This window comes from Microcebus murinus, chromosome 6 (assembly GCF_040939455.1).
Source record: "Microcebus murinus isolate Inina chromosome 6, M.murinus_Inina_mat1.0, whole genome shotgun sequence".
NCBI classification, from domain to species: Eukaryota; Metazoa; Chordata; class Mammalia; order Primates; family Cheirogaleidae; genus Microcebus; species Microcebus murinus.
The window spans coordinates 27,978,230-28,005,747 of NC_134109.1; the positions used below are offsets into that span (position 1 = coordinate 27,978,230).

General features: G+C 51.9%; 1 protein-coding gene across 2 annotated transcripts in view; it reads left to right on the top strand.

The window, feature by feature from the left end:
- Nucleotides 1-27,518, top strand: part of MIDEAS (mitotic deacetylase associated SANT domain protein) — a 61,786-nt gene that overhangs the window by 25,368 nt on the left and 8,900 nt on the right. For both annotated transcript variants that reach the window (XM_012741576.3, XM_012741586.3), the window contains exons 2-4: nucleotides 18,012-19,743; nucleotides 20,240-20,539; nucleotides 25,632-25,977. In XM_012741576.3, coding sequence (XP_012597030.2) covers nucleotides 18,259-19,743; nucleotides 20,240-20,539; nucleotides 25,632-25,977 — 2,131 coding nt within the window. In that variant the 5' untranslated portion in view covers nucleotides 18,012-18,258. The remainder of the gene's footprint in view (nucleotides 1-18,011; nucleotides 19,744-20,239; nucleotides 20,540-25,631; nucleotides 25,978-27,518) is intronic.

Here is a 27,518-nt window from a genome sequence, read left to right on the forward strand (position 1 = left end):
CGCCCGCCCCCGCACGCCCGCGCTGCTGTGGCCAGCCTGGCCTCGCCGGTGCAGTCATCCGCGGTACCTGTGCGCAACGCTGGAACTCAGGGTTTGCCTGGGCTCTGCATATGGCCGGCTTGGTGGAGCTGGTCACATCCTCCTCCCAAGTCGCACATGCAGGAGCGTGTGCTCCGGGTTGCACCTCTGAGGGCCCGCACCCAGGCCTCTGGGTAAAGGCTGTGGGAAGCAGGGGAACCTGGTGTGTCCTGAGGCTTTCAAGCTTCCATCCCACAGCAGGTAGACCTGGAGGAGGTACCTGCCACCCAAAGTGTAGGCCACGGTTTTCCCAGCCTAGCCTCCAGTGAGAGCAGCTGGAAAGATGAAAGGGGAAGTTCCGTGCCCCATTTAAAACTTTGTTGGTCACAACTTCGGTGGCTTCTTCCTGTTTCCACCATCCCACGTGGGCCCTGTGTGCTAGCCATGGAACCTCGCTTAGGGGGTAGCAGGAAGGGGGAAGAGCTGGCTGGCCCTGGCTGGCCAGGAGGCCTCTGTGGCACGTGTGTGCGGGGAATCCCTGTTGGCAGCTGTGGTTGGGGGAGCAGAGGTCTGGCTCACCCCAACAGGGGGAGCCTGGCCTGGAGGTCTGGGCTGTCCTTGTCCCCTGTAGCATCAGGATTGAGACTGGAGGCCTGGTGGGGGTGGAAGGAGAACTGAAGCTCTGAGGAGAAGCCAGTCTTCCCCAGGGATCCTTGGCTGAGGGGAGACACCACTTGTCTTGCTGCAGAGCCTCCCAGGGAAAGTGTGGCACATGCCCCTTTAGGATCAGAGAGTTGCACCCTTTCCACAGGTGTTACATGATTTCGGGACCAAGAGGAGAGGAGAAACCTTCTCAGGTGGACAGTTTATGAGTCCTCTTTTTCCTACTACACTGAATAGTGAATAACAGAGGTATAAGCATTCAATTACCGTGATGAACCATCTCATTGCATGGCCCTGGTCCAGTCTCCACTGTAATTGAATTGGCCTCTGGCTGGTTACTCTGGTCTGTGTCACTCCCAGGGGACAAAGGGGTAAAGAACCTGGAGGAAGCCCCCAGGTCATACAGCTTGCTCTGGAACAGGCTACCCACTGCCAGTGTGACTTCTCCAAGTGCTAGTCGAGCCCGTGCTCCCCATAGCTCTGTCAGTCTCTCACCCCACCCCAGGAAATAGTGCCCTGGAGTGCCCACAGGGATGAAACTTAACTTTTAAACAGGGGACTTAAAAATAGCCTCAGTCTTTGACCTTGTGGGCTGCTGCTTTCAATAAATGGGAAAAAAAAAGAAAAGACAACATGCAGTTACTGACTCAGCTGAGAGTCTCCTGTGGCCATAGAACCAAGACCTCTGGGAGAAGACAAGAAGGGGAATGGGCCCAGTCCAGGAATCTGTGGCCTTGATAGCCCCTCTCCTACAGTTGGGTCTCCCAGAAGAAAACCTTACCCATGGTGGGGATGGGGACAGCCTCAAGTGACTGGGAGATTCCTGCTTATCCTTCTAGTTCTATTTCGGATGCCACTTCTGAAGGTCTTAGCCGCCCTCTGAGCACTCATTTGCATCATATGTAGTTATTTGTGCACATGCTGCAGCATGGTGGTCAGAAACATAGACTCAGAGCTGGGCTCTATACAGTATCTCCTTCATAGAGTTGCTGCGGGGGTTCTGTTGATATGCTTAAAATGCTTAAAGCATGTTTCAGTATTACAGTAGCCTCTGCTCTCCTGTAAGCTTTGTGGTGTTCCCTCAATGCCTGGCACCTATAAGAGTTTAGTGCATGTTAGTTGAACAAATGAGTGAAAGATCTCCATCAAAACAATGTGGATTTGGCATGTGTTGGGTCCAGTGAGTCCCTGCTGCTGGGACCTCCTCACACTGCACCATTGGTTGCCAAAGGGTCAGTCCATCATGGGTAATTCTACTGCTGGTGAACCTAGTTCTCTGGCACTGCCCTGTAGCTGGCCTTGGAGTACATGTCCCGGTCATCTTGATCTGAACCCAAGGGGACCTCAGGATGAAAGAGTTGTGGAGCCACCTGCCTGGGAATCTGCTAACCTGGGCATTTCCTTTGGCCAAGGCAAGGCTGGCACCCTTCCTGTGTGTGCAGGCGTGCATCTGTCCAGAAGCAGCCTCACGAGCTGGGTTCTTCCCTGACTCACTGCAGGCTTCAGGAAGTGTAGCCAGTGGTTGCATTCTGTTGGAGGGGTTGCTTCTGCACGGTAGAACTCTGACTCCGAATGAGATTGCGTGCTGGGCTGGGGCTAGGTGGAGTATGCTGAAATCCACAGTTCTTACTAAGGGATTTGCATTTGCATTCGAAGCAACATTCAGGATACCGTGAGACTGTGAGCTCATTTTATGAATCAGAAAGCATTACAGCATAACTTTGGTGTTGGAAACTGCTATTTGGAATCTAGATCACCCTCCCTCCACCCCAGTACACATGGGCCCTCACAGTCACACACTTGGGAGCAATAACAATCAGTGGGGGCATCAATTCGGATTCCAGAGCCATCAAGCAAAACTCATCCACACCCACTTCCTCCCCCACACTCAAAACACCATTCCTGGATGGTGTGTGGACAGTCACCCGGGCAGTGACTGAAGGAAGCCTGGTGGGTACGTGGGAATGAGGCCTGGGCAGGCCCGGGTTCATACTCCAGCTTCTTCACTTGCAGTGTGGCTTTGGGCATTGCTTAACTAACTTCCTGGGCCTCAGTTTCCTCATTCTTAAAATGGGGACAATGATAGCACTTCATAGGCTGTGAAAGTTAAACAAGACTATGTGTGCAAAGTGACTGGCACATATTAGGTACTCAACAGATGGTAGCTGTCATTTTACCAGTTCCCACTAGGTCCAGCTCCTGTTCGCCTTTTGCTCCTACCAGGAAGAGAAAATGAAGAATGAGGGCCTGTGGTAGGAAAGCAGTCTCCCAGGCCATTGGGGCTTATGTAAATGAAGCTCATTTTCTAAGTCCCTAGGCCGTGGGCACAACTGTGTGGTCCACTCCCCCCAGACCAGCTGAGACCCTGGTGCCTGTGTGCCTCTGAGAGGGACTCTGTCTCTGCAGCTGAGGGATCAAGGGCTCAGCTTCCCAGAGATCTGATTGTGCTCTCAGGAACCTACCCACCCAGGCCCCAGGCTGAACTGCTCACGTGGGCGGGAGGAAGGCCGCTCTCTCAGCCAAGAAAAAGTCCCCTTGTTTTTGCTTCACCTGAAGCCTCACAGTGTGACCTTCATAGAGGTTTGGGTGGAGCTAGGGGTGGGAGTTGTTCCTCCAAAGACCACTTTGGCTCTTTCACCAATTATAATTAGGAGCAGGACGACGGGAGCACGAAGATATTATATAAGAAGAAAATTGCCACATGTCAGGAAAGAGCTGAGGTTTTGCAGGGGTGGAGACGGGGGTCTCCCAGAGGGAAGCCATTGCTGGAGGAGGGGCGCTGGGGGCTGGAGGCTTCCCTGGCAGTCGTTCTTTCTCTTACTCTTCCTGGAATGCAGCCCGGCACTGTGGCCAGCCAGGGAAGGTGCTCCCCGTTCCCTCTGCCTTTCTCCCAGCCGCAGGGAGCTGTGAGAGTGTTTTTTCCAGGCAGTGCTTCTTCCTCCAGGAGTCCCTGGAAGGGGGGGAGCCAGGGCAAGGTTTATCCGTGTTAAAGCTCAGAGAGGGGGAAGTATTCTGGGCTTGCAGCCAGAAGGGGGTTCCCTCCGAGGCCACCCAACTTCTCTGGGGAAGTGAGGTCCAGAAAGGAAAGCAAATGGTAAGGGATTTCGATCCCCAGCTTTTCCCAGTAGTTGGGCAGAGGCCCCAGTGCAGCCTGCTGTTGCCAGAACTTGCCAGGTCTTTGGAGAGAAAGGCCCCTCAGAGCTGAGAAAGGGGCTTAAGTGAGAGTGTATGTGTGCTGGCCCTCCATCCTCCACCTCCTCCTCCCAGCTGCTGGCTGCTCCTGGGACCAGTGCCTGGCTGCCGCTCAGATCCCCCTCCACACCTGACCTTGCTCTGTCTGAAGCCCCAGCTGGCCCCGGGTCAGAGTCCTGGGCTCCTGGGAGTCATCCCAGAGCTGGGAAAGCGTTTGGGACATCTAGTCCAACTCCTTCATTTTCAAATGGGGAAGCTGAGAGGGTGAGTTGCTTGAGGTTCCCGTAGACTGTCTCCACTTTCGCCTTGGGAGGGTGGGAAGAGGGGCTGCCCCTGAGTCCTGCCCCTTGGAAGTTGGGAGGGCTGCTTCCGTGCAGGAAGAGTCCAGAGGAATACTGTCTTGGTGCCTGGGTGTGGCTCAGTCCTCAGCTGGCTCCATAGTTATTTATTTGTCTGTTTGCGTGTGCGAGTGAGTTCTGTGGTTGGGAGGCTGCGTCTGAGTGAAAGCAGAAGTCCCCTCACTATGTCAGCTATGCAGCATGCAGAGTGGGCCTTACAGGGCCAGCCTGGAGAGAAAGAAAGGGGGCAGAGGCCCTTCTGCACAATGGCTGTTGGTGCACATTCAGTCCCTGTCTCGGTGCTTGCACACTTGCATGTAAACAGCCCTTCCACGTTGCTAGCAGCTGCTTTTCCTTGCTGGCTTTAGGCAGAAGTGCCAAAAATAACCAGGCAGGCACTTCCACTTGTGGGACATTCACTGTGGTGGCCTCTGAGCAGGCTTGCTTGCTTTCTGCAGGCCCCAGTGTCTGCTGAGTCCCTGCTCCTGCTTCCTGTGGCCACCCTTCCCCAGCCTCCCTCAGGCCATGGTGCCCTCCCTTTTATTGCTCTTCTTAGAATGAGCCCAAGAGGGTGGCTCATCCTTGTGGGCCTGGAAGCTCTGCCAGGTATTCTCAAGGAAATACTCGACCTACTGTGTCCCTACAGGCCCTGCTGGCACAGCTAAGCCCAGAGGAGGCCTGTGCTGGGTGCCCTCCGGACTTGCTTGCCAGAACTCTCTGTCCTGGGTCCCTAGGCCAGAGGCCCTGTGTGCCTGCAGAGCCTGACACTGTTGCTAAGACTCTGAGTCTCCTTGCCCTGCTCCTGCCCAGCCAGCCCTGCTCTCAGGCAGCTGTGGAACTGGAAGAGTCAGGCCATTCATTTCCTCCAAGGTGTTAAAGACTGATAATGATGATGGAGCCACCCTTGCCGGCAAGGGGGAAAGGAAATCCCATCTACTGAGCATGCTTACTTTGTGCCAGGCACTTCATCTATGTATGACCTCATTGAATCCCGTAATAACTGTAAGAGGAAGATATTGTACCCATGCACCGATGAGGAGCCTGAGGCTCGCAGAGTGGTGAGTGGAGAAGCTGGCACACATTCTGTCTGGCCCTTTTCACCAGGCTGCTTGCACCCTTCTCTGGCTGTTCGGGTGCAGAGGGAACGATGCTTGAACCCTTAGAATGAAGTGCTGATGGTAGAACACCATTAGTCTGGCTGATAGGGGAGATATTTGGGGCTGGGAAGGGTGGGGAAGACCCCACCTTTAGCCTCCCTTTCTAGATGCTTCACAGAGCAGCCAGAAGCCCATCCTTGAGCCCCGAGGCCCTGCTGTGGAAGGCTTAGCTGTGGACCCGGGGATTGCTGCACCAGTCCCGCATGCACGGGAGGAGTGGAAAGGCTTAGTTTGGGCCTCCCAGGGACCCTCCAAGTGTCTCCTCCTCCTCAAATGCATCCCAGCCTCTGAACAGCTCCGGGACCACAGGCTGGGCCTTGGTGGGTTCCTGGGTCTCCCTTCCTGGCTGCTGGGTCTCACCCCCGGGGCCCATCACTCCAGCTGGCTTGGCCCAGGTCCCAGAGAGCCTGGCTGGTGTGTACTTGGGGCTTGGGCTGGATGCTCTGCCGGTGCCCTGTGCACTGTGCCAAAGGCCTCTGGGTGTATTTCAGGAACAATAAAGAATAAATCAACAGGAGAAAAGGCCCTGCAGCAGCTGCTCAGAGACTGGAGAAATGCAAGGAATGTGTGAGCATTTGGCAAAAGTCCTGCATCTTGACCGGGGCCTGAGAAAGGGCGTGGCGCCCTCTCTGAACCCACTCTTCAGCCCTTCAGGAGGCCCCAGGCAGCCATGCCGAGACCTCTCTCTGCTGGTGGCAAGTTTCTGTGCTGCTTGCTCCCTAGCAGGTATTGGGGAGCCATATTGCCCCCATTCTTCACTCTCACCCCACAGTGGCAGGCACTGGCCCTGACTCCCTTCTTCTGGTCACCAAGTGGGTCTTGGCCTTTTCCAGTGCTGGCCAGACAAGTAGCCTTGACACACACACCAGACCCTCTGCTCCACCTCCCTGCTGGGGAGGAGATGAGCCCGACAAATGTCAAGGACCTGGTAATGCCAGATCTGAGGGGTGTTCGGTGTTAGAATGCTACCTGGGAGGCCTGACCACTGCTCTCCCCAAGTAGTCAGCCATGTGTCCTTAGGCAAGTCACTTTACCTTTCAGGGCTTCAGTCTTAGCCACAAAATAGAGATTTAGACCAGTGATCGCAGGATGTGTGATGAACAGCTTTTATTTAGGAAGTCATAATAAATTCTTGGGAGAAGAAGTCCTCCGAGAGCCCCAGGTGGAGAGATGAGTGGCTATGGCCCGGGGCTGATGCCCAGTGTCCTGAGTGGGGGACACTGGCACTAATAGGAACCCATGCATGTTGTTGAGCTGACCCAGACTTCAGGGTGCCAGGAGAAGGGACAGAAGGCTGGCCCCATGGGGTTTCGGGGCATCTGACAAGTAGGGGAGAGTCAAGGCTTTATTTTTAAAAAGCTGTCGGCCAACCGTGGGCGTGGGGTTGGAGGGTGTGGGAGGGGTGTGGCTTCCTCTTGGATAGAAGATGTTGAGCCTTCCACAGGTTGGGCTCATGGTGGTAATCACCTGTAGCCTCTTCATCTTCAAAACGACTCACCTGGCCGGGCGGGGTGGCTCATGCCTGTAACCTAGCACTCTGGGAGGCTGAGGCAGGCGGATCATTTGAGCTCAGGAGTTCGAGACGAGCCTGAGTAAGAGTGAGAGCCCCGTCTCCACTAAAAAAAAAAAGAAAGAAATTAGCTGGACAACTAAAAATATATAGAAAAAAATTAGCCAGGCATGGTGGCACGCATGCCTGTAGTCCCAGCTACTTGGGAGGTTGAGGCAGAAGGATCGCTTGAGCCCAGGAGTTTGAGGTTGCTTTGAGCTAGGCTGAAGCCATGGCACTCACTCTAGCCCGGGCAACAGAGTGAGACTGTGTCTCAAACAAAACAAAGCAAAACAAAAAAACTACTCACCTGCCAGGCCTCTCCCACCCACCCTACCCGACCAGCCACACTTCCAGAGCATCACGGTGGCTTTCAGGCCAGCTGAAAGCTGCTCTCCAGGGAAAAGCCCAGAGGTTGCTGCTGTCCTAGACAGCCTGGTGTGACATCCAAGCAGGAGGCTAAGCCTGAAACTCTAGGGGAGGAGGTTTATAGCGAGAGCTCTGGAGACAGGCAGGCCTGGGTCTTGCCTCTGTACTGCTGTGACTTTAGGCAGGTGATTTGACCCCTCAGATCTTTTTAGGTTCTTTGCTGAGAAAGGGGCAGAGTAATGATAACTACCTTGATGTGAGGATTAAACAGGATAATGTGTGTAGAGTGCTTAGCACTGTGCCTGGCACACAGTAGCACCCTCAAGAAATGTTAGATGTATTGATGAAGCCTTCTTTGAGTGATGTTGGGACTAACCTTGGCTCCAGGCTTTGTGCAGTGTCTTGCCAAGTGGCGCAGGGCCTGTCTAAATGAAGGGATTAGAGTCCTTAATTTTGGGGCCCTGCTGTGTGTCCTCAGACAAGTTTCCATCCTTCTCTGGACTGCTTTGTGGAAGGAGGATTTGTACTGGGTGGACACTGACGTCCCTTGGTATTGGGAATCTGTTTAGCTTTCCAGCTGGGCCCTGCTTTGCCAGTTGGCTCTGAAGAGAGGCCGAGCCCCCTTTCTCCATGTGGTGTGGAGGCTTTCATTGCAGAGCTTCCAACTCACCCTGCAGCTCCCCACACCTCAACACCCCGGGGGCTCTCCTGGCTCCCAGGAACTTTTACAGATGCCCCCAATCTGGGGCGGGGGGGGGGAGCTGTTTTGGCTGACCGTGGCTGGGGTTATTTTTTAAGAGGAGTGTTATATACCGTGCTCTGCTTGGAAATGTCCCCAGGAAGAACAGCAGCCCTCCAGTGTAGCATTCCTTCTGAGGCCCGAGAGTGTAGATTTGGGATTTTTCTGGGAGGGTGGTGGAAAGAGCAAGGTAAGAACTTTGAAGACAGAAACGATAAAGATTTGAATCTTGCTTCTGCCACTTTAATAGCAGAGCTTCAGTTTCCCTCTGTAGAAAGGGGGCAATAACAGGAGTCCATGGGAGGTTTGTAAGCATGGATTTTAGGATCCGTAAAGTGTTTGGCTGGGAAGGGCTCTATAAAAGGATCTGTCTTTTGGATATTTTGTAGACTGGCCATGGAAGTGGAAGTTTTGCCTGTGGCCAATGTCCCAAGGAACAGCAAGGCCACACAACAGGCGGATGGAGGCCTCAAAGGCCTCTCCATTCCCCAGCTGTTTCAATTCTGGGATCAAGCTTGAGGTCAGGTTCAGTGTGTGTCTGGTATAGGGTATGGGAGAGGGACATTTTCCGAATGCTACCCAGGCATTTGGAAAAGTCTGGCTAAGGAGGAAGGGACCTTTCTGAGCTAGGAGAGTTTGGCAAGTTATGTCTAACCTTTGTTTCCTGTAAATTTTCCAAATTTCCTTCTGTTATTGGTTTTTGATTGGAGAACATACTTTGTATTATTTTGATATTTTTAATTTATTGAGACTTGTTTTATGACCTATTTTCTGCTCTATTGTGGAGAATGTTCTAGGTGCTCTTGGGAAGAGCATGTATTCTGCTGTTGTTGGATGGAGTGTTCTATAGATATCTTGTAGTTCTCATTGGTTTATAATATTCAACCTTCTATTTCCTTGTCTATCTTGTTTAGTTGTACTGTTCATTATGGAAAGTAGACTGACTATTGAAGTCTTTAACCACTGATGTTGAATTATGTCTTCCTCTCTTTTTTTTTTTTTTTTTTTTTTTTTTATAACAATGCTATGACTGTGCTAGTCCCCTCTTTAATTCTGACAGTTTTTGCTTCATGTATTTTGGGGGTCTGTGTCTATAACCGTTAGTCTCTTGATGGACACTTTTATCATTGTAAAATGTTCTTCTTTGTCTCTTGTAACCATTTTTGTCTTTTTTTTTTTTTGAGAGAGAGAGTCTCACTCTGTTGCCTGGGCTAGAGTGCCATGGAGTCAGCCTAGCTCACAGCAACCTCAAACTCCTGGGCTCAAGCAATCCTTCTGCCTCAGCCTCCGGAGTAGCTGGGAGTACAGGCATGTGCCACCATGCCTAGCTAATTTTTTTCTATGTATTTTTAGCTGGCCAATTAATTTATTTCTATTTTTAGTAGAGATGGGCGTCTCACTCTTGCTCAGGCTGGTTTCGAACTCCTGACCTTCAGTGATCCTCCCACCTGGGCCTCCCAGAGTGCTAGGAATATAGGCGTGAGCCACCTCGCCCAGCCCCATTTTTGTCTTAAAGGCTATTTTGTCTGATATTAGTATGCATTCCAGCTCTCTTTTTGGGTACTGTTTGCAATATCCAAAAGAGATGGTATTAATATCTCTTTTTCCATCCTTCCAACCTATTTGTGTCCTTTTTTTTAGACACGGGTTCCCGCTTTTGTCCAGGCTGGTCTTGAACTCCTGAGCTCAAGTGATGCTCCCACCTTGGCCTCCCAAAGCTATTTGTGTCCTTGCATGTAAAGTGTGTCTCTTGTAAACACCATGTAATTGGATCGTGTTTTTTTTTTTTAAATCCATTCTTCTAGCATTTGCCTTTTAATTAGCATGTTTAATACATTTACGTTTAAAGTAATTATTGATAAGTTAGGATTTGTGTCTGCCATTTTGCTAATTGATTTATCTTATATCTTTTTGTTTTTCTGTTCTTCTATTACTGCCTTCTTTTGTGTTAAATAGATTTTTGACATAGATATATCAGGAATAGATACTATTCCTGGCCTGTAAAATGAGACAAAGAAGAGTAAGGGTTAAATGAGATGCTGCCTGCAATGTACTTAGCACAGTGCCTGGCAGATAGCAAACATGGGCACTGGGCCTCAGGCGTGGAAAGAGCCACAGTCAGCCCTATGGCTAGCTGTGAGCAAAGTTCCCCCAGGGCTCTGTGGGACCCCTCATAGCTCCTGAACACAGCATTCTGGCAGGTAGTTCCTTTGGGGAGTAGGGAGTGGTGGGTCCTAGGAAACTTTACCATGCCAGGCCCTGACCCTCTAGCCTTTCCCCTGCCCCAGTGCCTGGACACTGCCTGGGCTGCTTATGAAACATCTCGGATTCCCCATTCTGCACCTCCCCTCCTCAGCCAGGCCCATGAACCATCTCTCAGGGTGAGTTTTACTGCACACATAGAAGTTTGAGAACCACTGCTCGAGGACGCTGACACAGAAGGGCAGCAGAGTGTGACACAGAGAGACCCGGTGTGGAGTTGGAGGCTTGAATTTGAATCCCGGCTCATCACTCATGAGCTGTGTGACCTGGGACAAGTTGCTTTTCAGAGCCAACCTTTCCTCATTTCTCTGTTGGGAATAAGTGGTTACACAAGTCAGCAATACCTCCCCCCCCACTGACACTGGGCATGCAAGTAGTACTGGTAGTGACTGCTTCGCGTGTCACTTGCTCTTTACAAAAGTACTCCTTTGGTTCCTGTATGCAGGTCTCATTCCACCCTAGGCTCTTAAGTTCCTCAAAGGTGGGAACCAGAGAGTGGTGGCTCCTGCACCAGACACCTGGTTACCTGACAAGCAGTCCACTGCCCTCTCCATTGGTGCAGAAACAGAAGGGAACTGAAGGAGCATTATGGGATAGTGGTATAATAGCGTGAAGATTCAGAAGGGTTGACAACAGTATGTGCTGGAGGGCTGCCTGGGGGAGGTAGACCTTGAAGCAAGGCACTTTGTCAGAGTGGAGGCAGGGCTTTCAGGCAGCACGGACAGCTTCAGGGAAGGCTGAAAGTCAGGGAGGTCCCCTGGGCTCTCCCGTTCCCAATGCTAACTCTAGCTATTGCATGGGCCACCTCTCGCTGTAATTAGCATGTTTCTCTGTCTTCCTCCCTCTGGCCTGGGAATGCTCTGAGGATTGAGGGGCCGGAACTGTGTCTTGTCTCCTGTGTCTCCCAGAGCCTGGCTTGCAGCTTTTGCTCAGCAAAACCTTGAGGGCTGGATGAAAGGGCAGTAGGGCTGCAGGACTGCAGCGGCGTGGGGTGGGGGAGTAGGCTGTGTCTAGGGAGGCTCCTGTGAGGGGCCTCCTCTGTACCTTGGCCCAGTGCAGAGTCTGACACGGGGGCATTCTCAAGCTCAGCCTCCAGAGAGCCCTGCCCCAGGCTGCCTGGAAGGGGCTGAAGGAGCTGGAGCAGCCTCTGGTGGTGCCAGCCCCCTAGGGCATAGAGAGGGTTGTGAGGAGACAGGCCAGGGGCCACAGCGGTCCCCCATGAGGCCTTTGCCACACGCTCAGTCACTTGAGGACCTGGCAGCTGGGGCATTTGCTGCATCTCCTGTGGAGAGAGCCTAAACCTGCCAGCTGGGATTCCCAAGTCCTTTGGAGGGGGTTTTCCAGGGCTGCCTATGATGCTTTGTGGCCCTTGCTAGGAGGGAGACAGCCAGTCCTCCTAGTGTAGGCAGAAGCTGGCCTGGAGGCTTACTCCTTTCCTGGCTTGCCCATGACTCCACGTTTCCTGTCTTTTAGTAGCTTTCCCCCTGCAAAACAGTCCTGGCTCTGCTGGCTTCCCAGGTGTTTGTGGGGCAGTGGGGGCGGGGATAGGGTAGGTGGCTGGATAGAGCCCTGAGAGTGCCTCATAAGCCCCGAAAGGATTCTCCTCGCATACATTTCCCTTTAAAAGCATCTCAATGTTGGCATTTTTACGTCTAAGCGCAACCTGCAGGCAGCTTGAACCCTGGCCAAGCTTCTGAGCCTGACCAGCCTGATGGCTGAGACCCTTGGGACTCATGTGTCCCTGGCCTGTTGGCCTGGGTGCTGCGTTTCAGAGCGGAAGTTCAGTCCAGAGAAGTGATGATCCAGGGCCTCTCTGGACTGGGAGTGAGAGGATCCTCGGGCTTCCTGCCTGCTCCCTGGGGAGATGACACTTGTGGGAGGCAGGTCCACCTCTTTTGCCTCCTTCCTTATTGGTTTGCAAATCCTTTGAGAACAGGGCCCATGTGTCCAGTAGCATGGAGAATGGGGGGCCCTCTGGCCTGCTTGTGAACTCCCAGTTGGTGGGGGGACATATAGCATTGCAGACAGCTGTTTTGTGTCCAGAGAGATTTGTCTAAGGCTTGGGCAACTCTAACTAGCCCAAGATGGCAGTTCCAGGCCACTTACTCAGTCTGGCTATAGCTGGAGACTGCAGAGTATCTGAGAGAGAGCTTTTCAGGATGTGAGCCCAGACTGTGGGGCCAGCTGGGCCATGCTGGGCTACTCTAGGGAGGGCCCTCATTATGGCCCCCTGGCATCCTGGCCAGACCTCGGTGACTTGAAGTCCAGCCATGTAAGAGCATGAGGTGAGCAGACCCATAGGCTTGTGTCCCTGGCCATGGTCTGGACAGGGGTGGGAAGCCTTAGGGAAGGAAAAGTGGGCTGGGGGCAGGAGTGGGGCTGGCACTTTCCCAGTTGGCCTGCATGTAGTGTGGGTTAGCGAGTTGCAAGTTGCAGTAAAGGGGCAGGGGGCTTGCAGGCCAGCAGTTAGAGAAGGACTTGTGTTCAGCTTAGCTGGAGAGGGCCTGGGGCTAGGGGGCGGGTGGGGTGGGGTCATGAGGCTGGGTCTGTTCACTTCATCTCAGCATCTCAGGGAGCTCTGACATGCATCAGGGAGAGAGACTGGAAGTCAGGACCAGGCAGGAGCCCGGGTTGGCAGTGCTGGCTGTGAGCAGTGCTTCTGCCCAGGCATGGCTCTGACTCACCTTGGGCTCAGTCTTGAATGAGTATCTCAAGAAGCAAATGCAAACCAAGTGCCAAGGTACAGCAGTCTGCAGACTCTGCCCCATGGAGCCTGTTGTCTGCTGGGGAGGAGGAAACAGGCACTTGGGATTTAGTGTGCTGAGCACAGTGTTGGGGGCTTAGGAGGTGTTAAGGGCTCATAGTGCAGTTCCTCTCTCAGCCTTGGGGTCAGGGAAGGTTTCCTGGAGGAAGCAGTGTCTGAGACCTGAAGGATGAGTGGGACTTGGCCCGATGAAAAGAGCAGAATGTCTCCTAGGCAGAGGTACCGCCTGATCAAAGACCCGTAGGCAAAGTGGGAACAGCATGTTGGAGGCCCCGACTATACGCTGAAGCATGCAGTGCCAAGAGGTGGCAGGAGCCAAAGTCTGCAGGGACTTGTGGGCAGGGTAGGGAGTTTAGACTTTGTCCTAAGACAGCCTCTCTGGTGTCCAGAGAACTGACCTGCCTGGAGATGCCACGTTTGGGTCTGTCTTGCTCTTGGAGTGGAGACGCATGTACTCTGGCTCCCCCTCTTCCTTGTGCTGAACTTGTGGGGCCTGGGGTGCCCCAGGTTGTGAAAGCAGGAAATTGGAGCATTAGCCTCTGAGGGCAGAGGTGTCCTCCAGTTGGCTGTCACCCCACTGAATGCCCCAAATGGGCTGGTGAGTGGCCCTGGCCCCTCAGTGGCCATGGGCTGGCCTCCTTGCTGTGGTGAGGCCTCACTGGACTCTCCTGGGGTCGGCCAGCCAATGTTGCACATGTGGCTGGGCTGCTGATGGCACTCGAGGAGCAGTGTGTGTTCAAACTGATGTCCCTGGAGAGCTGGTGTCACTGTCAGCACTGAACACCCAAAGGCCTTTCTAGCACCTTCCCCTCATGTGACTGCAAAACACATATGTGGGTTCAGTACTGTTTTCCTTTCTTGGTGCACACTGTTCTCTTCTGTAGAGAGAAAGTGCTTTCACCATAGCGCTTCCTGAAAGCCCCAGAGGTCCCAGGCCTTGGTATTGATTCTTGTCTTCAGTCCAGGGTCACCCGTGGGTCTGGGCAAGGATGGGTCGCAGCCTGGAGGAAGGGAAGAATGAATAAAGCGTGACAATCAAACAGACAAACAGAGCAGGTTGCCGTGTTTGGGGCCCGTGGCGACTGTGGGTTTCCTTTCGCAGTGTTCCTGCATCTGTTGTCAGAGGCCCTGCAGCTGGTCCCCGGGGTGAGCTGCCTGCAGGAGTTCCTCATTACACACTCTCTTCCTTGCAGCCTTGGGTACTTGGCGCATAGGTCAGCATCCTTCAGGGCAGGTGGCTTCCTTCCTCTCCCTCATTGTGAAGAAGGGCAGTCTACTTCCACCTGAGAGACAGGGGAGTGGGGGTGGGGCAGAAGAAAGAGGAGGAAGTGGCTCAGTCCTGCCCCGAATTGCAGGCTGGGAGGTGCCAGTGGGGTCTCAGAGCTGGCAGCCCCGAGCAGCAAGGAGGACTGAGCCCCGCGTGGAGTTGCAGGGAGCTGAAGAGGCCAGGCTCAGAGGCTGGGGCCAAGGTGTCCAGTGCAGGAGGAACTATATCAGGCTCCCTGCAGGTGGACCGCACACACCTACTGGCACCTCGGTGGTGAGACCCTTTCCCTGCCCTCGCTTCCTGTAGGATCAAGGGACTCAGCTGTATTTGTGGAGAACGGGAGAGGGTTACCTGCCAGAGGTTCAGGTGGGAGTAAGGGGCTTCCCAGTGCCATGAGAAAGAATATCTGTGTGTCTAGAAAATCCTTGCTCTGTTGTGGTGAGTAGTGTGCTGTGGAAGGGAGGTGTGTGCAGAGGGACCTGGAGTCTTAGTGGCATGTCTTGGGGATAAGGAATAAGAGCTTGATCTTAGAGTCCAAAAGACCTGGGTTCAAGTTCTGGCTCTGTGACATAATGACTGCGTGACCACAGGCAAGTCACTTAGCCGCTGTGAGCCTCATCTGGCTCACCTGTAAAATGCAGGTTAAAATAGCAATGCCAGCCTTAGAAGGCTATTGTGAGAATTTAAAAGGTGCAGAGCACTTAGGACCTGCCTGGCATCGATGTATTATTATTATTGCTGCCTCTACTGCTACTTAGTGCCCTGCTGCCTGGGTGTGTCCTCTCCCCCTGCCTCCCAGGTATCTTCCACTCTTCTTCCCATCCCCTAGACATGATCTTTCTTTGGTGGTCCCAGGTCTAAGTGTCCATGACCATGGCATTCCTTAGCTCTTCAGTGGATTTGATAGGGAGCTCTCTGCAGCAGGAAGCTTCTTGGGTGATTCAGCCTTCCCCAAAACCAAGTCCCTTGATTTCTTTTAAGCAAGTCCCTGTCCAAGGTTCAGGAACCTAGTGGTGTCCTGAATGATGGCCCTCCCTGCGTGCAAGGCACAGGTGGGAAGCAGACCAGCTGGGCCCAGCTCCTCCAGGCCTGAGTGTACAGCTGCGGGTAAGCCCCTATGAGACCTGCATCTGGGCCCTGGCCCCTTCGCTGGGCAGACGCAGCCCTGGCCTGGAGCCCCCATTCACAGACTCCACCCTGTCTCCTCCAAAGCCTGGCGGGAGGCACTGAGCAGCCACCCCCTGCCAGCCCCTCCCAGACACTCCTTAGGCCCCACACTGGCACATGCACTCAGGCTTGCCTGCCACGTGGGCCTTCTCTTGCTCCAGGCCCCAAGCCTGTGCCCTGGCTTGTGAGGCGACAGGGCTGTGATGGGGAAGGCAGGAGTGCGTGTGAGCGCCCGTGGGGGGTGCTCACAGCTCTCTGGAGACATGTGGGCCTGCCAGGCTGGCATATTCTCCCCTCCTCTGTCTTCTGCAGACAGGCACTGCTAGTTGGTGCTGGGCGGGATGTTTTCCCGAGAGGCGGAGCCGGACAGTCCCACCCTGCAGCTTCATGGGGGTGCCCAGGGTGGTTTTCAGTCTGGGGGCTGGCTTTTGGGTTTCTGCTGTGAATTAGGTTGGGTGTCAGGGAAAGAGCATTTAAAAGCAAGAGAAAGGAGTTTGTTCAAGAGGTTGTTTCTCTGTCCCTCTGCTGTCCCCTCTGTCCAAATCCTCCCCCTTCTGCTAGGGGCCAGGGTAACGTGGATGCCCCCTCCTGGTCTCTGTCCTCTCCCTCTCCCACCTTCCATCTATGAAGACCGGGTGCATGTGGAGGGTCTCTCACTCCCTCCAGGGCCTGGGTGCTGAGGAAGGAAATGAAGGAGGAAGTGACTCCCCTTCTGGGTGCTGGGTGAAAGTGAAAGATAGGGAGGGGCCTCGCGTGAGTCACGCCAGGCGGGCGGACAGGAGGCAGGCAGGCTCCCAGCCGGGGCTGGGAGCTGCGGAAGCGTGCACAGCAGCGATAGCGCCACAGCTCCGGGAGGGGCATTCCTGGTGCTGAGGGCGCTGCTTGGAGTGGCCAGGGCTTTGTGCCCGCCCAGCCCCTGCCCTGCTCTGCTCCTGACAGTTTCCTGGGAGCTGATGGGCTGCTAACCATGAGCTGGAGCATCTAGGGCCTGAGATTTTTTCTCCAGGGCTGTCTGAGTGGCCTTTCCCTCCTCTCCCCTCCTGGTCTGACTGACCCAGGACCAGAATCTTACTGGGGTAAGAAGTGGGCCATGAAGCTACCTCCTCCCGACCAACTTCCCCAGGAGGACAAAAAAACACAAAGCAAGTGAAACCTTTGTAAAGAAAGAAAAAGTCTAGAAACATACATGCAAGTAGTTATGTAAGTTGTAAAATGCATGCCTGGGTTCTCTCTGTTCTGTAGCTACCTTTTTCAAAAAAATCAAGTTAGGGCTGGGCGCAGTGGCTCACAACCTGTAATCCTAGCATTCTGGGAGGCCCAGGCAGGGAAGATCACTTGAGGTCAGGAATTTAAGACCATCTTGAGCAAGAGCGAGATCCCATCTCTATAAAAAATAGAAAAATTAGCTGGGCGTCGTGGTGTCCACCTGTAGTCCCAGCTACTTGGGAGACTGAGGCAGGAGGATCCCTTGAGCCCAGGACTTTGAGGTTGCAGTTGGCTATGATGACACCACTGCACTCTAGCCTGGCAAGAGTGAGGCAGTCCCTGCCCCCCCCCACACCCTCTCTGCCCCCAAAATCTGCAAACAAAAACAGAAAAACTGAGCACTTTAGTCTTGACGTTATCGTGGAGAAATCTTCTGGACCTAAGTTCTAGCAATCTGCACCCTTGAATGTCTTGAGTTATACTATTCTTTGCAGGCTGCTGACCAGCTCCAGGGCTGGGTCCTGCCTCTAGCCTGCCAGGGCTGCAGAACAGGTTCTGTGCTAGTTTGGGGAAGACTCTAGCAGCAGAGCCCCACCCAGCAGCTCTTCCCAGGGGAGGGCTAGGACTGCACATGCCCTTCTGGGGCCTCACCTGCATGTCTCAGTGTTAAGGACGGTGAGCCCAGCCCTGGGCCCTGGCCTCTGCAAGGGCCTGAGGGGGCTCCTGCCCCTGGGGCTGCACAGGAGGGGTGACTGTGTTGGGAATGACCCCTGTCCTGTCCACTTCCTGTGTCTAAGATGTGTTTGGAGTGTTGGAGGAGGTGTGGGCTGGATAAAGATCCTTCTGGGTCTGGCAGGGGGGCTACTGTGTAGACAGATGTGCAAGGAGGATCAGGCCTGGCCGTCCCGGGGGCTGGAGCCTGGGTTAATGTGGCTTTTGTCACCCCTTTCTCAGCTTTGCCAGAGGGGGCTGAGTTGGATGTCAGCCCCACTTGCCCCCTTAGCATGTGCCTTTGTGTAGTGCACAAATTATACAACCAGATGCAGCAGTCCTGGAGCCTAACCAGGAGGGTGAGGTGATGGGGCAAGAGTAAAGTCACAGAATACTCAAGAGATGCTATGGATTCTGCTGCTTTCCTGGCAGGTCCCCCAAAGGTCTCTGCTCCTGCCCCACCAGTGCTGCACTGTGACCCTGGGCTCATCCCTGTGACAGGAGGTGGTGGGAATGAGGGCCTCAGAGGCCTATTTCTCACCCTTGTGCCAACACCCAGGGCATCCTGGCAGGCTGTGGCTGACACTATCACTGCTCTTCCCTGCACAGGCTCCAGGACCCTGTGGAGCATCATGAACTGGGAAGCGTAGACAAGCTCAAGAACCTCTTCCGAAGAGGAAGGAAGAGCCAGCAGCTCTTTCTCCCTGTGCCTGACCCTGTTATCCAGCATCTTCCTCTGCCCCTGCTCTGCCCTCACTGGCTTGTAGACAAGGACTGGCCTTCCGACAGGATCTTTCTCCAGGGGATGGGCAACTGGTGAAGTAGGTCTCACTGCCAGGGCTCAGCTGGGCACACCATGAACTTCCAAGCCCAGCCCAAGGCTCAAAACAAGCGGAAGCGTTGCACCTTTGGGGACCAGGAACCGGCTCCCAAGGAGCAGCCCCCTCCCCTGCAGGCCCCACAGCAGTCCATCAGAGTGAAGGAGGAGCAGTACGGTGGGCACGAGGGCCTGGCAGGGGCAGCCTCCACCTCCCAGCCCGTGGAACTGCCCCCTCCCAGCAGCCTGGCCCTGCTGAACTCTGTGGTATATGGGCCTGAGCGGACCACAGCAGCCATGTTGTCCCAGCAGGTGGGCTCAGTGAAGTGGCCCAACTCTGTGATGGCTCCAGGGCGGGGCCCTGAGCGGGGAGGAGGTGGGGGTGTCAGTGACAGCAGTTGGCAACAGCAGCCGGGCCAGCCTCCACCTCATTCAACCTGGAACTGCCACAGCCTATCCCTCTACAGTGGACCGAAGGGGAGCCCTCATCCTGGTGTGGGGGTCTCTACCTACTATAACCACCCTGAGGCACTGAAGCGGGAGAAAGGAGGGGGCCCACAGCTGGACCGATATGGAAACGCGGTGCGGCCAATGATGCCACAGAAGGTGCAGCTGGAAGTAGGGCAGCCCCAGGCACCCCTGAATTCTTTCCATGCAGCCAAGAAACCCCCAAACCAGACGCTGCCCTTGCAACCGTTCCAGCTGGCGTTCGGCCCCCAGGTGAACCGGCAGGTCTTCCGGCAGGGCCCACCGCCCCCAAACCCCGTGGCCGCCTTCCCCCCACAGAAGACGCAGCAGCAGCAGCAGCAGCAGCAACAGCAGCAGCAGCAGCAGCAGCAGCAGCAGCAGCAGCAGCAGCAGCAGGCAGCCCTGCCTCAGATGCCGCTCTTTGAGAACTTCTACCCCATGCAGCAGCCCTCTCAGCAGCCCCAGGACTTTGGCCTGAAGCCAGCTGGGCCACTGGGACAGTCCCACCTGCCCCACCACAGCATGGCGCCCTATCCCTTCCCTCCCAACCCAGATATGAACCCAGAACTGCGCAAGGCCCTCCTGCAGGAGTCGGCCCCGCAGCCTGCGCTACCTCAGGTCCAGATCCCCTTCCCTCGCCGCTCCCGCCGCCTCTCTAAGGAGGGGATCCTGCCTCCCACTGCCCTGGATGGGGCTGGCACCCAGCCTGGGCAGGAGCCCACCGGCAATCTGTTCCTACATCACTGGCCCCTGCAGCAGCCGCCACCTGGCTCCCTGGCACAACCCCATCCTGAAGCTCTGGGATTCCCGCTGGAGCTGAGGGAGTCGCAGCTGCTGTCTGATGGGGAGAGACTGGCACCCAATGGTCGGGAGCGGGAGGTTCCCACCATGGGCAGCGAGGAGGGCATGAGGGCAGTGGGCACAGGGGACTATGGGCAGGTGCTACGGGGTGGGGTGATCCAGAGCACGCGACGGAGGCGCCGGGCGTCCCAGGAGGCCAATTTGATGACCCTGGCCCAAAAGGCGGCGGAGCTGGCCTTACTGCAGAATGCAAAGGTGAGAGTGGTGCAGGGTGGAGGCCAGGCCTGGCAGGGGGCGTCGGGCTCATATGGAAGAGGCTGCAGGACTTTACCGTAGCCAGAGCTGCCTGTGGGGAAATAGTACCAAGACCACCCTCCACCTTGCCACAGGGTTCTTGCTTACTTTTCTTTGCAGAGATATTTTTTGAATATTTAGATACGATTTCATGTGCCACCCACGGTGCAGGTCAAACGAAACGTATCTGTAAGCCACTTGTGGCCTGAGATGGCCACCTGGAGGATGACAGGACCTGGCAGAAGGGAGGTTATGGAGAGTTTTGGGGAATGTGGTAGGAGAAAAGGTGGTCAGGAAAAGGCCAGGTTGTCACACCTTCGGGAGCCACTGTGGGTGTTTGAGTCCCTGGATTAAATGAGAGTGTGTGTGTGGGGGGGTCTTCCCTTTGATACGTCAGCAAATCAGGACTTATCTTCTAAACCTCCCTTCAATTTCTTCCCATCTCCCTCTTTTCCAGGATGCCAGCGGCTCTGAGGAAAAGCGGAAAAGTGTACTAGCCTCAACTACCAAATGTGGGGTGGAGTTTTCTGAGCCTTCCTTAGCCGCCAAGCGAGCTCGAGAAGACAGCGGGATGGGACCTCTCATCATCCCAGTGTCTGTGCCTGTGCGGTCTGTGGACCCAACTGAGGCAGCCCAAGCTGGAGGTGTTGATGAGGACGGGAAGGGTCCTGAACAGAACCCCACTGAGCATAAGCCATCAGTCATTGTCACCCGCAGGCGGTCGACCCGCATTCCCGGCACAGATATTCCAGCACAGGTATGAGAGTTTGCCCATCCAGAAACCTCTAGTACCTGAGTGCTCCTGGGCCTAGGACCCTATGGGAAAAAGGAGAACATGGCAGTGTAAAAGGGTTTGAAGGAACCCATGGAGATGCTATTTTCATTTTCCAAAACAAACTTCTGGACAAATGTACATATGGGGGACAGTGGGACAGTTTTATACTTGAAATTGAGACTGTCTTGGAAAATCTAGGATGTGTAAATCACCATTTCAGGTCAGCCAATTTTGATTGGGTCCCTAATATGGTTCGGGCCCTATTCTAGGTACTGGGAGGTGGGGATGTTTGCTTGCACTCTCAACTGTTGGGATGTGTATCTTGAAATCTCACACTAAGATTGAGGGTTTTGTCTACTTTTTCTTTTAGTTCTGTCATTATTTGATTTATACACTTGGATGCAATATTATTAGGTGCATACGTATTTAAAACTGGATTAGATACTTTACTGTTATGAAATTTCTTTTTATTTTAAGTTTTGTATCTTAAATATTCTTTTCGCCTTTTGATATTTAGCTTTCTTTGGTTAAAGTTTGCAGGGCATATCTTTTTCCATCCTTTTACTGCCAGCTTTTCTGTATCCTTCTATTTAAGGTGTATCTTTCAAGCAGCATATAGTTGGGGTTTGTTATTGTCCAGTTGTTTAATTAGAGCATTGATACAGTTTATATCTTTCTATTTATTTACTAACAAAATTTATATATATTTATAGTATACAACATGATGTTGTATACTAGTTCTCTGAGGAGTGCTGCTAGAGATTAAAACATTCATCCTTGGCTTATTGAAATCTAATATAAGCTAGCTTCCTGGACAATCCAAAGTTCTTACAATACTTTATTTTCTACCAATCCTTAACTTGTGGCATTAACAAGTATTTTCATTCTGTGTATATTTTAACGTCAACAGGACATTATAACGTTATTTTGTTCAGTTGTTATTCATTTTAAATTTACCCCGAAAGTTACCATTTTTGTTGCTTTCATTTCTTCTCATGTCTTTAAGCTTCCATCTTGGATCATTTATATACATGTTGCTTGAAGAACATCCCTTAGTATTTCCTCTAGTGTGAGCCTGTTAGCGATTAATTTTATTAGTCTTTGATTATCTAAAAATGTTTTTGTTTCATCTTAATTTTTGAAGGATTAAAGGATTATCTACTTTGTTGAGTAGAGATTCTAGGTTGGGAGTTATTTTCTTTTGGCATGTTAAAGATATTATTCCACTGTCTTCAGGCATCCATTGCTCTTACAGTTGAGAAACCACTATAAGCTATATTGTAGTTCCTTTTAATGTAAAGTCCCTTTTTATCTTGTTGCTTTCATGATTAGGGGTTTTGTTTGTTTGTTTTTGAGACAGAGTCTTACTCTGTTGCCCAGGCTTTCAGCCTAGTTTTTTGTTTTTTTAAACAGTCTCACTCTGTCGCCCTGGCTAGAATGTGGTGGTATCATCATAGCTCACTACAACCACAATCTCCTGGGCTCAGGTGATCCTCCTGCCTCAGCCTCCTGAGTAGCTGAGATTACAGGCACTCACCATGGGGCCCTGCTCATTTTTTTTCTATTTTTAGTAGAGATGGGATCTCACTCTTGCTCAGGCTGGTCTCAAACTCCTGTGAGCTCAAGCAATCTTTCCACCTTGGCCTCCCAGAAATTTTGTTTTTGTTGTCTTTGATTTTCAACAGTTGTGTTATACTTGAATAATGTTTTTCTTTGTATAATATTTATCCTGTTTAGAGTTTTGGTGCTTTTTGAATATTTTTTCTGCTCCATTTTTCTTTCCTCTTCTAGGACTCCATGACACATTTGTTAGACCTTTCCACCATATCTATATATCTGTCATGCATTTTCCTATATTTTCCATTTTTTTTCAATCTGACCTATCTTTTCATTTCACTAATTCTCTCTTGGGTTGTGCCGAATATGTTGTTAAACCCATTCATTATGTTCTTTTTTTTTTTTTAAGACGGGGTCACTCTCTGTCACCCTGGTTAGAGTGCCGTGGCATCAGCCTAGCTCACAGCAACCTCAAACTCCTGGGCTCAAGCGGTCCTCCTGCCTCAGCATTCCAAGTAGCTGGGACTATAGGCACTACCATGCCCAGCTAATTTTTCTATTTTTAGTAGAGACAGGGTCTTGCTCTTGCTCAGGCTGATCTTGAACTCCTGACCTCAAGCAATCCTCCCACCTCAGCCTCCCAGAGTGCTAGGATTACAGGCGTGAGCCACTGTGCCCAGCCCCTTTTAAGTTCTTATTTTATTCATTGAGTTCTTATTTTTAGTTATTTTATTTTTCAATTACCAACTTTCTATGTGGTTCATTTTTAGAATTCCTAGTTCTTAGATGAAATTCTCAACCTTGCCTTTTATTTTATTGCATAAATTAAGTATAGTTTTCTTAAAGTCTGTGTCTGATAACTCTGTTATTGTGTTCTATTACCCATTATGTCTATTCTATTACATGTTTCTATTACCCATTATGTCTTGTTTTCACATCACATTTTGTTTTCTTGTGTATCTGGTTAATTTTTATGGAATGTCCGACAGTATATATGAAAAATATAGGTAATTATATCTTTATTATTTTATTTAATAAAAATACCTTTATTTGAGGTCATTAAAGACCCTGGGTGATGTTCTCTTCCAGAGAGGATTTGTCTTTGCTTCTGTAGCAAAGGGCACTGGCAAGCCTGAATCACTTTAGTTTAATCAGAGGTTAAGATGAGATGCTTTGAGGCTGGGCTTTATTCCATGTAAGGACTAGCCTACTTCTGATTCACTTTTATTCTGACATGTAGCTTTTTGGAGTCCCAATCCACTGCCTGGAAGTTTACCAACCTTTCCTTCCTTAACCAGCCCTGATCTTCAGTTTTTATTGTGTAAGCTCCTTGAATTTCCTAATAGCTCTACTCAGTTTCTCAGCCTCTCAGTCGCCTCTTCCAGTAATGGCATCCACCTCTAGGGAAAATACAGCTCCAAATGCTAGGCTCATCTCTTTGGTTTTCTTTTTTTCTCCTGGATCTTGGCTCTTTAATTCTTTGCCAACCTGTTTGCTCTCTGATACCTTTAGAAATGTGCTTTTTACATTGAGTCCAGATTTTCTAGTTACTCTGGGCTGGAGAGTTGGCCTACATGTCTACCCTCTGTAACAGGAAGGGGTGCTACAAGATTATCATGGGCATCACGGTCCCTGCTCTCTGGGGTCTTGTTTTCTGGTTGGGGGAAAGCTTTGGTAGAGGCCAGAGGCCTGGGAAGCTTGTTCTGAGAGTGGGCAAGAAGAGCCTGAGCAACTACACAGCTCAACACTCCTATTTCATAGATGAGGTAGATGAGGAACTAAGTCCAGAAAAAACAAGAGACTGACCCAGCCTTACGGCCAAGTAATGGCAGAGCTGTGAATGCTTGCCTGTGAGTGCTTTCGCTATACTACGCTTTTGGGGGGAAGTGTGTTTTTTGTTATTTGTTTATTTAGTTCATTATTTATTTTTCTTTGTATTGCAGACATTTTCAATCATATGTTAAAGTAGAGAGAGTGGTATAATGAATCCCAACGTTTAGCCATCACCCAGCTTTCACAGTTATCAAAATACAGCCAATCTTGTTTCGCCTATATCGCTACTTCTCCCTGCCACTGGATTATTTTGAAGCACACCCCAAACATTGTATTTTTCCATCCATAAATACTTCAGTTTGTATCTGAAATATTAAATACATAGACTTTGTAATTTTTTAAAATATAATCTCAATACCATTACCACACCTAAAAAATTAACACGAAAAATACTGTCAAATATTCAAACTAGTTTAAATCCCTTGTTAAAATCATCACAGCTAGCTGAGTTTATGTTGGATTTCTTATCTAGTAAGTTTGGGACATCTTTGGCTCCACTGTATTTTTTCTGTGCAATCATATTGTTCCCCTAAGGGTGGAAGAATGAACAATTTCATCTCATCCTAATCTGTAGAAGGGTAAAGAGGGCACAAATGGGTGAAGCACATGGCCACGGCCTCAGAGAGTCGGGCTGTCTGCTGGAAGGTGTTATGGGAGCTAGAGCCGTGAGGAGAGAGAGCCCATTGTCCCCAGGGCCACTCAGTCAACATGGCCAGCCTTACCTGTTGTACTGAGTACCCACCCTGTAGGGCCACTCTCTGCCTTTTGAGAGTATAGGGATGGAGCAAGGGAAAGCCTCTGTTCCCTTATAGCCATGCTTTCTATTCTGTATGGAGGACCATGAGGCTTACCAAGCAGGGAGAAGTGGGAGCTGGGAGGGCTAACTTTTGATGACAGCATGAGTGGGCTAGTCTGTCTTTACAGGACCGATACTATGAGAAAAGAAGTTCTGCAAGGACAGGGACTGTCTGTTTCATTGTCCCATGTCTGTGGGTCCCATGCCTAACTCAGGTCTTGGCACATAGTAGGGGCTTCCATCTACTGCAGAGCGTGGAGTTTAAGTAGTGGTTAACAGCCCAGTATTTACTGATTAATTGCTAAGTACCAGGTAATGTTCTCAATAATGTCCATGTATTAATTTATGTCATCCTCATAGCTACCTCATTAAGTAGGCACTTATTATTCCTGTGTTAAAAATGAAGATGCACTGAGAGATTGAGTCATTTTGAGTGGCAATAAGTGCAGTAGATCCCAACCCGAACAGTCCAGCTCCAAAGCCAGGTCCCTTAACCACTGCTTTCCGGCCCTGTCGCATACTTTACAGCATGGTGGGGAACTGTGCCCTGGTGGCCAAATCCAGAGCTGAGAGTGGTTTTACAGTTTTACAGGATTATTTAAAAAAAGAAAAAGTGAAAGAAGATGAATATGTAACAGAGACTTTGTGGGCATGTGGCCCACAAAGCTGAAAATATTTACTCTCCGGCCCTTTACTGTAAAAGTTTGCTAACCCTTCCCCAGAAGAGACGATAAGAAGGGCTTTTGGAGCTGCTCCCTTTTTCAGGCTTACCTTGGTGGGAGTGGTGGGCAGACTGAGTTCCAAAGATGAGACTGGCAAGCTGTGGTCAAGACTTCAGTTTCCCCGGGACAGAGTTGGCTGAGCCTCTTTGTTCTCTTTCCTCTCCAGGCTGAGGACATGAATGTCAGGTTGGAAGGGGAGCCTTCTGTGCGGAAACCAAAGCAGCGGCCGAGGCCTGAGCCTCTGATCATCCCCACCAAGGCCGGCACTTTCATCGCCCCACCCGTCTACTCCAACATCACCCCATACCAGAGCCACCTTCGATCTCCTGTCCGCCTGGCAGATCACCCCTCCGAGCGGAGCTTTGAACTGCCCCCCTACACGCCACCCCCCATCCTCAGTCCCGTGCGGGAAGGCTCTGGCCTCTACTTCAATGCCATCATATCGACTAGCAGCATCCCGGCCCCCCCTCCCATCACGCCGAAGAGTGCCCATCGCACCCTGCTCCGGTCTAGTGAGTGACCCCCTCCGCAGCCATGGGGGTGGGGATGGGGCACTGGGCAGGTGGCGGCTCAGCTTACGAATTGGGCAGGAACCCTGCAGGAGAAGGGGCTCCATGGAGAAGGAAGTTGTCCTGGTTCTAGAAGAGGGGGTGGGTCAGCCCTACTGCTTGGATTCAAATTTCAGTCCCACCATTTATGATTACACCCACCTGAGCAAGTCCTTTAAATTCACGGGGCCTCAGTTTCTTTAGTATTAAGATGGGGATATCAGCAGTACTTGGTTGATGATGAAATTGCCAATATTCAACTATTTTGGATCCACAAGTAGCAGCTTCCTGTGGCTCACCCTAATCGCCACCTCTTAGGATCAGAGGCATCAGCACACGTGAAGCCCCTCACATCATGTTTGCTCTTAATCCTGTGTGGCAGATCTGGTCTCCTGCGTCTCTGAGACAGCCACTTAGGCTGAGAGCAGACAGTCTGGAAATACTGGGCTGGCCTTGCGTGGTGTATTGCTGAAATGTGTTGCCTCCTCCACAAAAGGATCCCATTTCCTCTGAAAAATGGGATAATCCTGTCCCTTACGGTGGTGGAGAGGATTAAGTGGGGGTAGCTCCTGGGTGCCTTCACCCAATTAACCTCTGACCCTGACCTCACCCATGGTGTGGCTCTCTGGTGCCCCCTGGTGTCTGTGGTGAGAAATGGTTTGCTCTAGGCTGGCTGGCCTCTGGCCCTCCTGCTTCCCTCTTGCGGGGAGACTTTTCTCCCTGGCTGGGCTGAGCAGGAAGAAGTCACTGTAGAGACTAGACTGGCAGCAAGGAAGAGGTCAGTCTGTCCATGAGTATTTACCGAGCACCTGGGTGTAAAGCGTTGAACTGTATCCTGTGAGGGTTCCAAGAATGTATGGGACACCATGGTCTGTTCTAAAGAGAGTACAGGGCCATCAGGGAGTTGACATGAAAGCCTGGGAGTCAGAAAAACACAGAGGCTCCCAGCAGCGTGGGATCTGCAGCCAGCGAGTGCAGCTGACACGCAGCCCAAGCCTGCAGAGGCTGCTAGCCGGGGATGGCGAGGAAAGCAATCATGAGGGGGTGGGGCTGGAGCGGAGGTTGAACTGCGCAGAGAGCAAGCCAGGCAGGCAGAGGAAATGACTGGTGCAAAGGCTGCGTGTGGGGCTGTGCGGGCAGAGTGAGGGGCTGTGAGGGAAGCAGTGTGCTAGGACCCAGGTCCGGGCACGGGGGTGAGGGGAGGTATAGATGGAAGGGAGAACCGCCTGGAACCATGAACGGAGGATTTCAGGGTTTATCCACGTTCCAAAAGGGAGTGCCTTGATCATGTGAGGCCTTAAGAAGATTAGCCTGGGGGAAACTGAGGCAGAAAATCCAGACAGGAAGTGAGAAGATAATTATAAAACAGTGGGGACCGGGTGTGGTGGCTTGTGCCTATAATCTGAGCACTTTGGAAGAACAAGGCGGGAGGATTGCTTGAGGCCAGGAATTAGAGACCAGCCTGAGCAAGAGCGAGACCCTGTTTCTACAAAAATTGGAAAAAT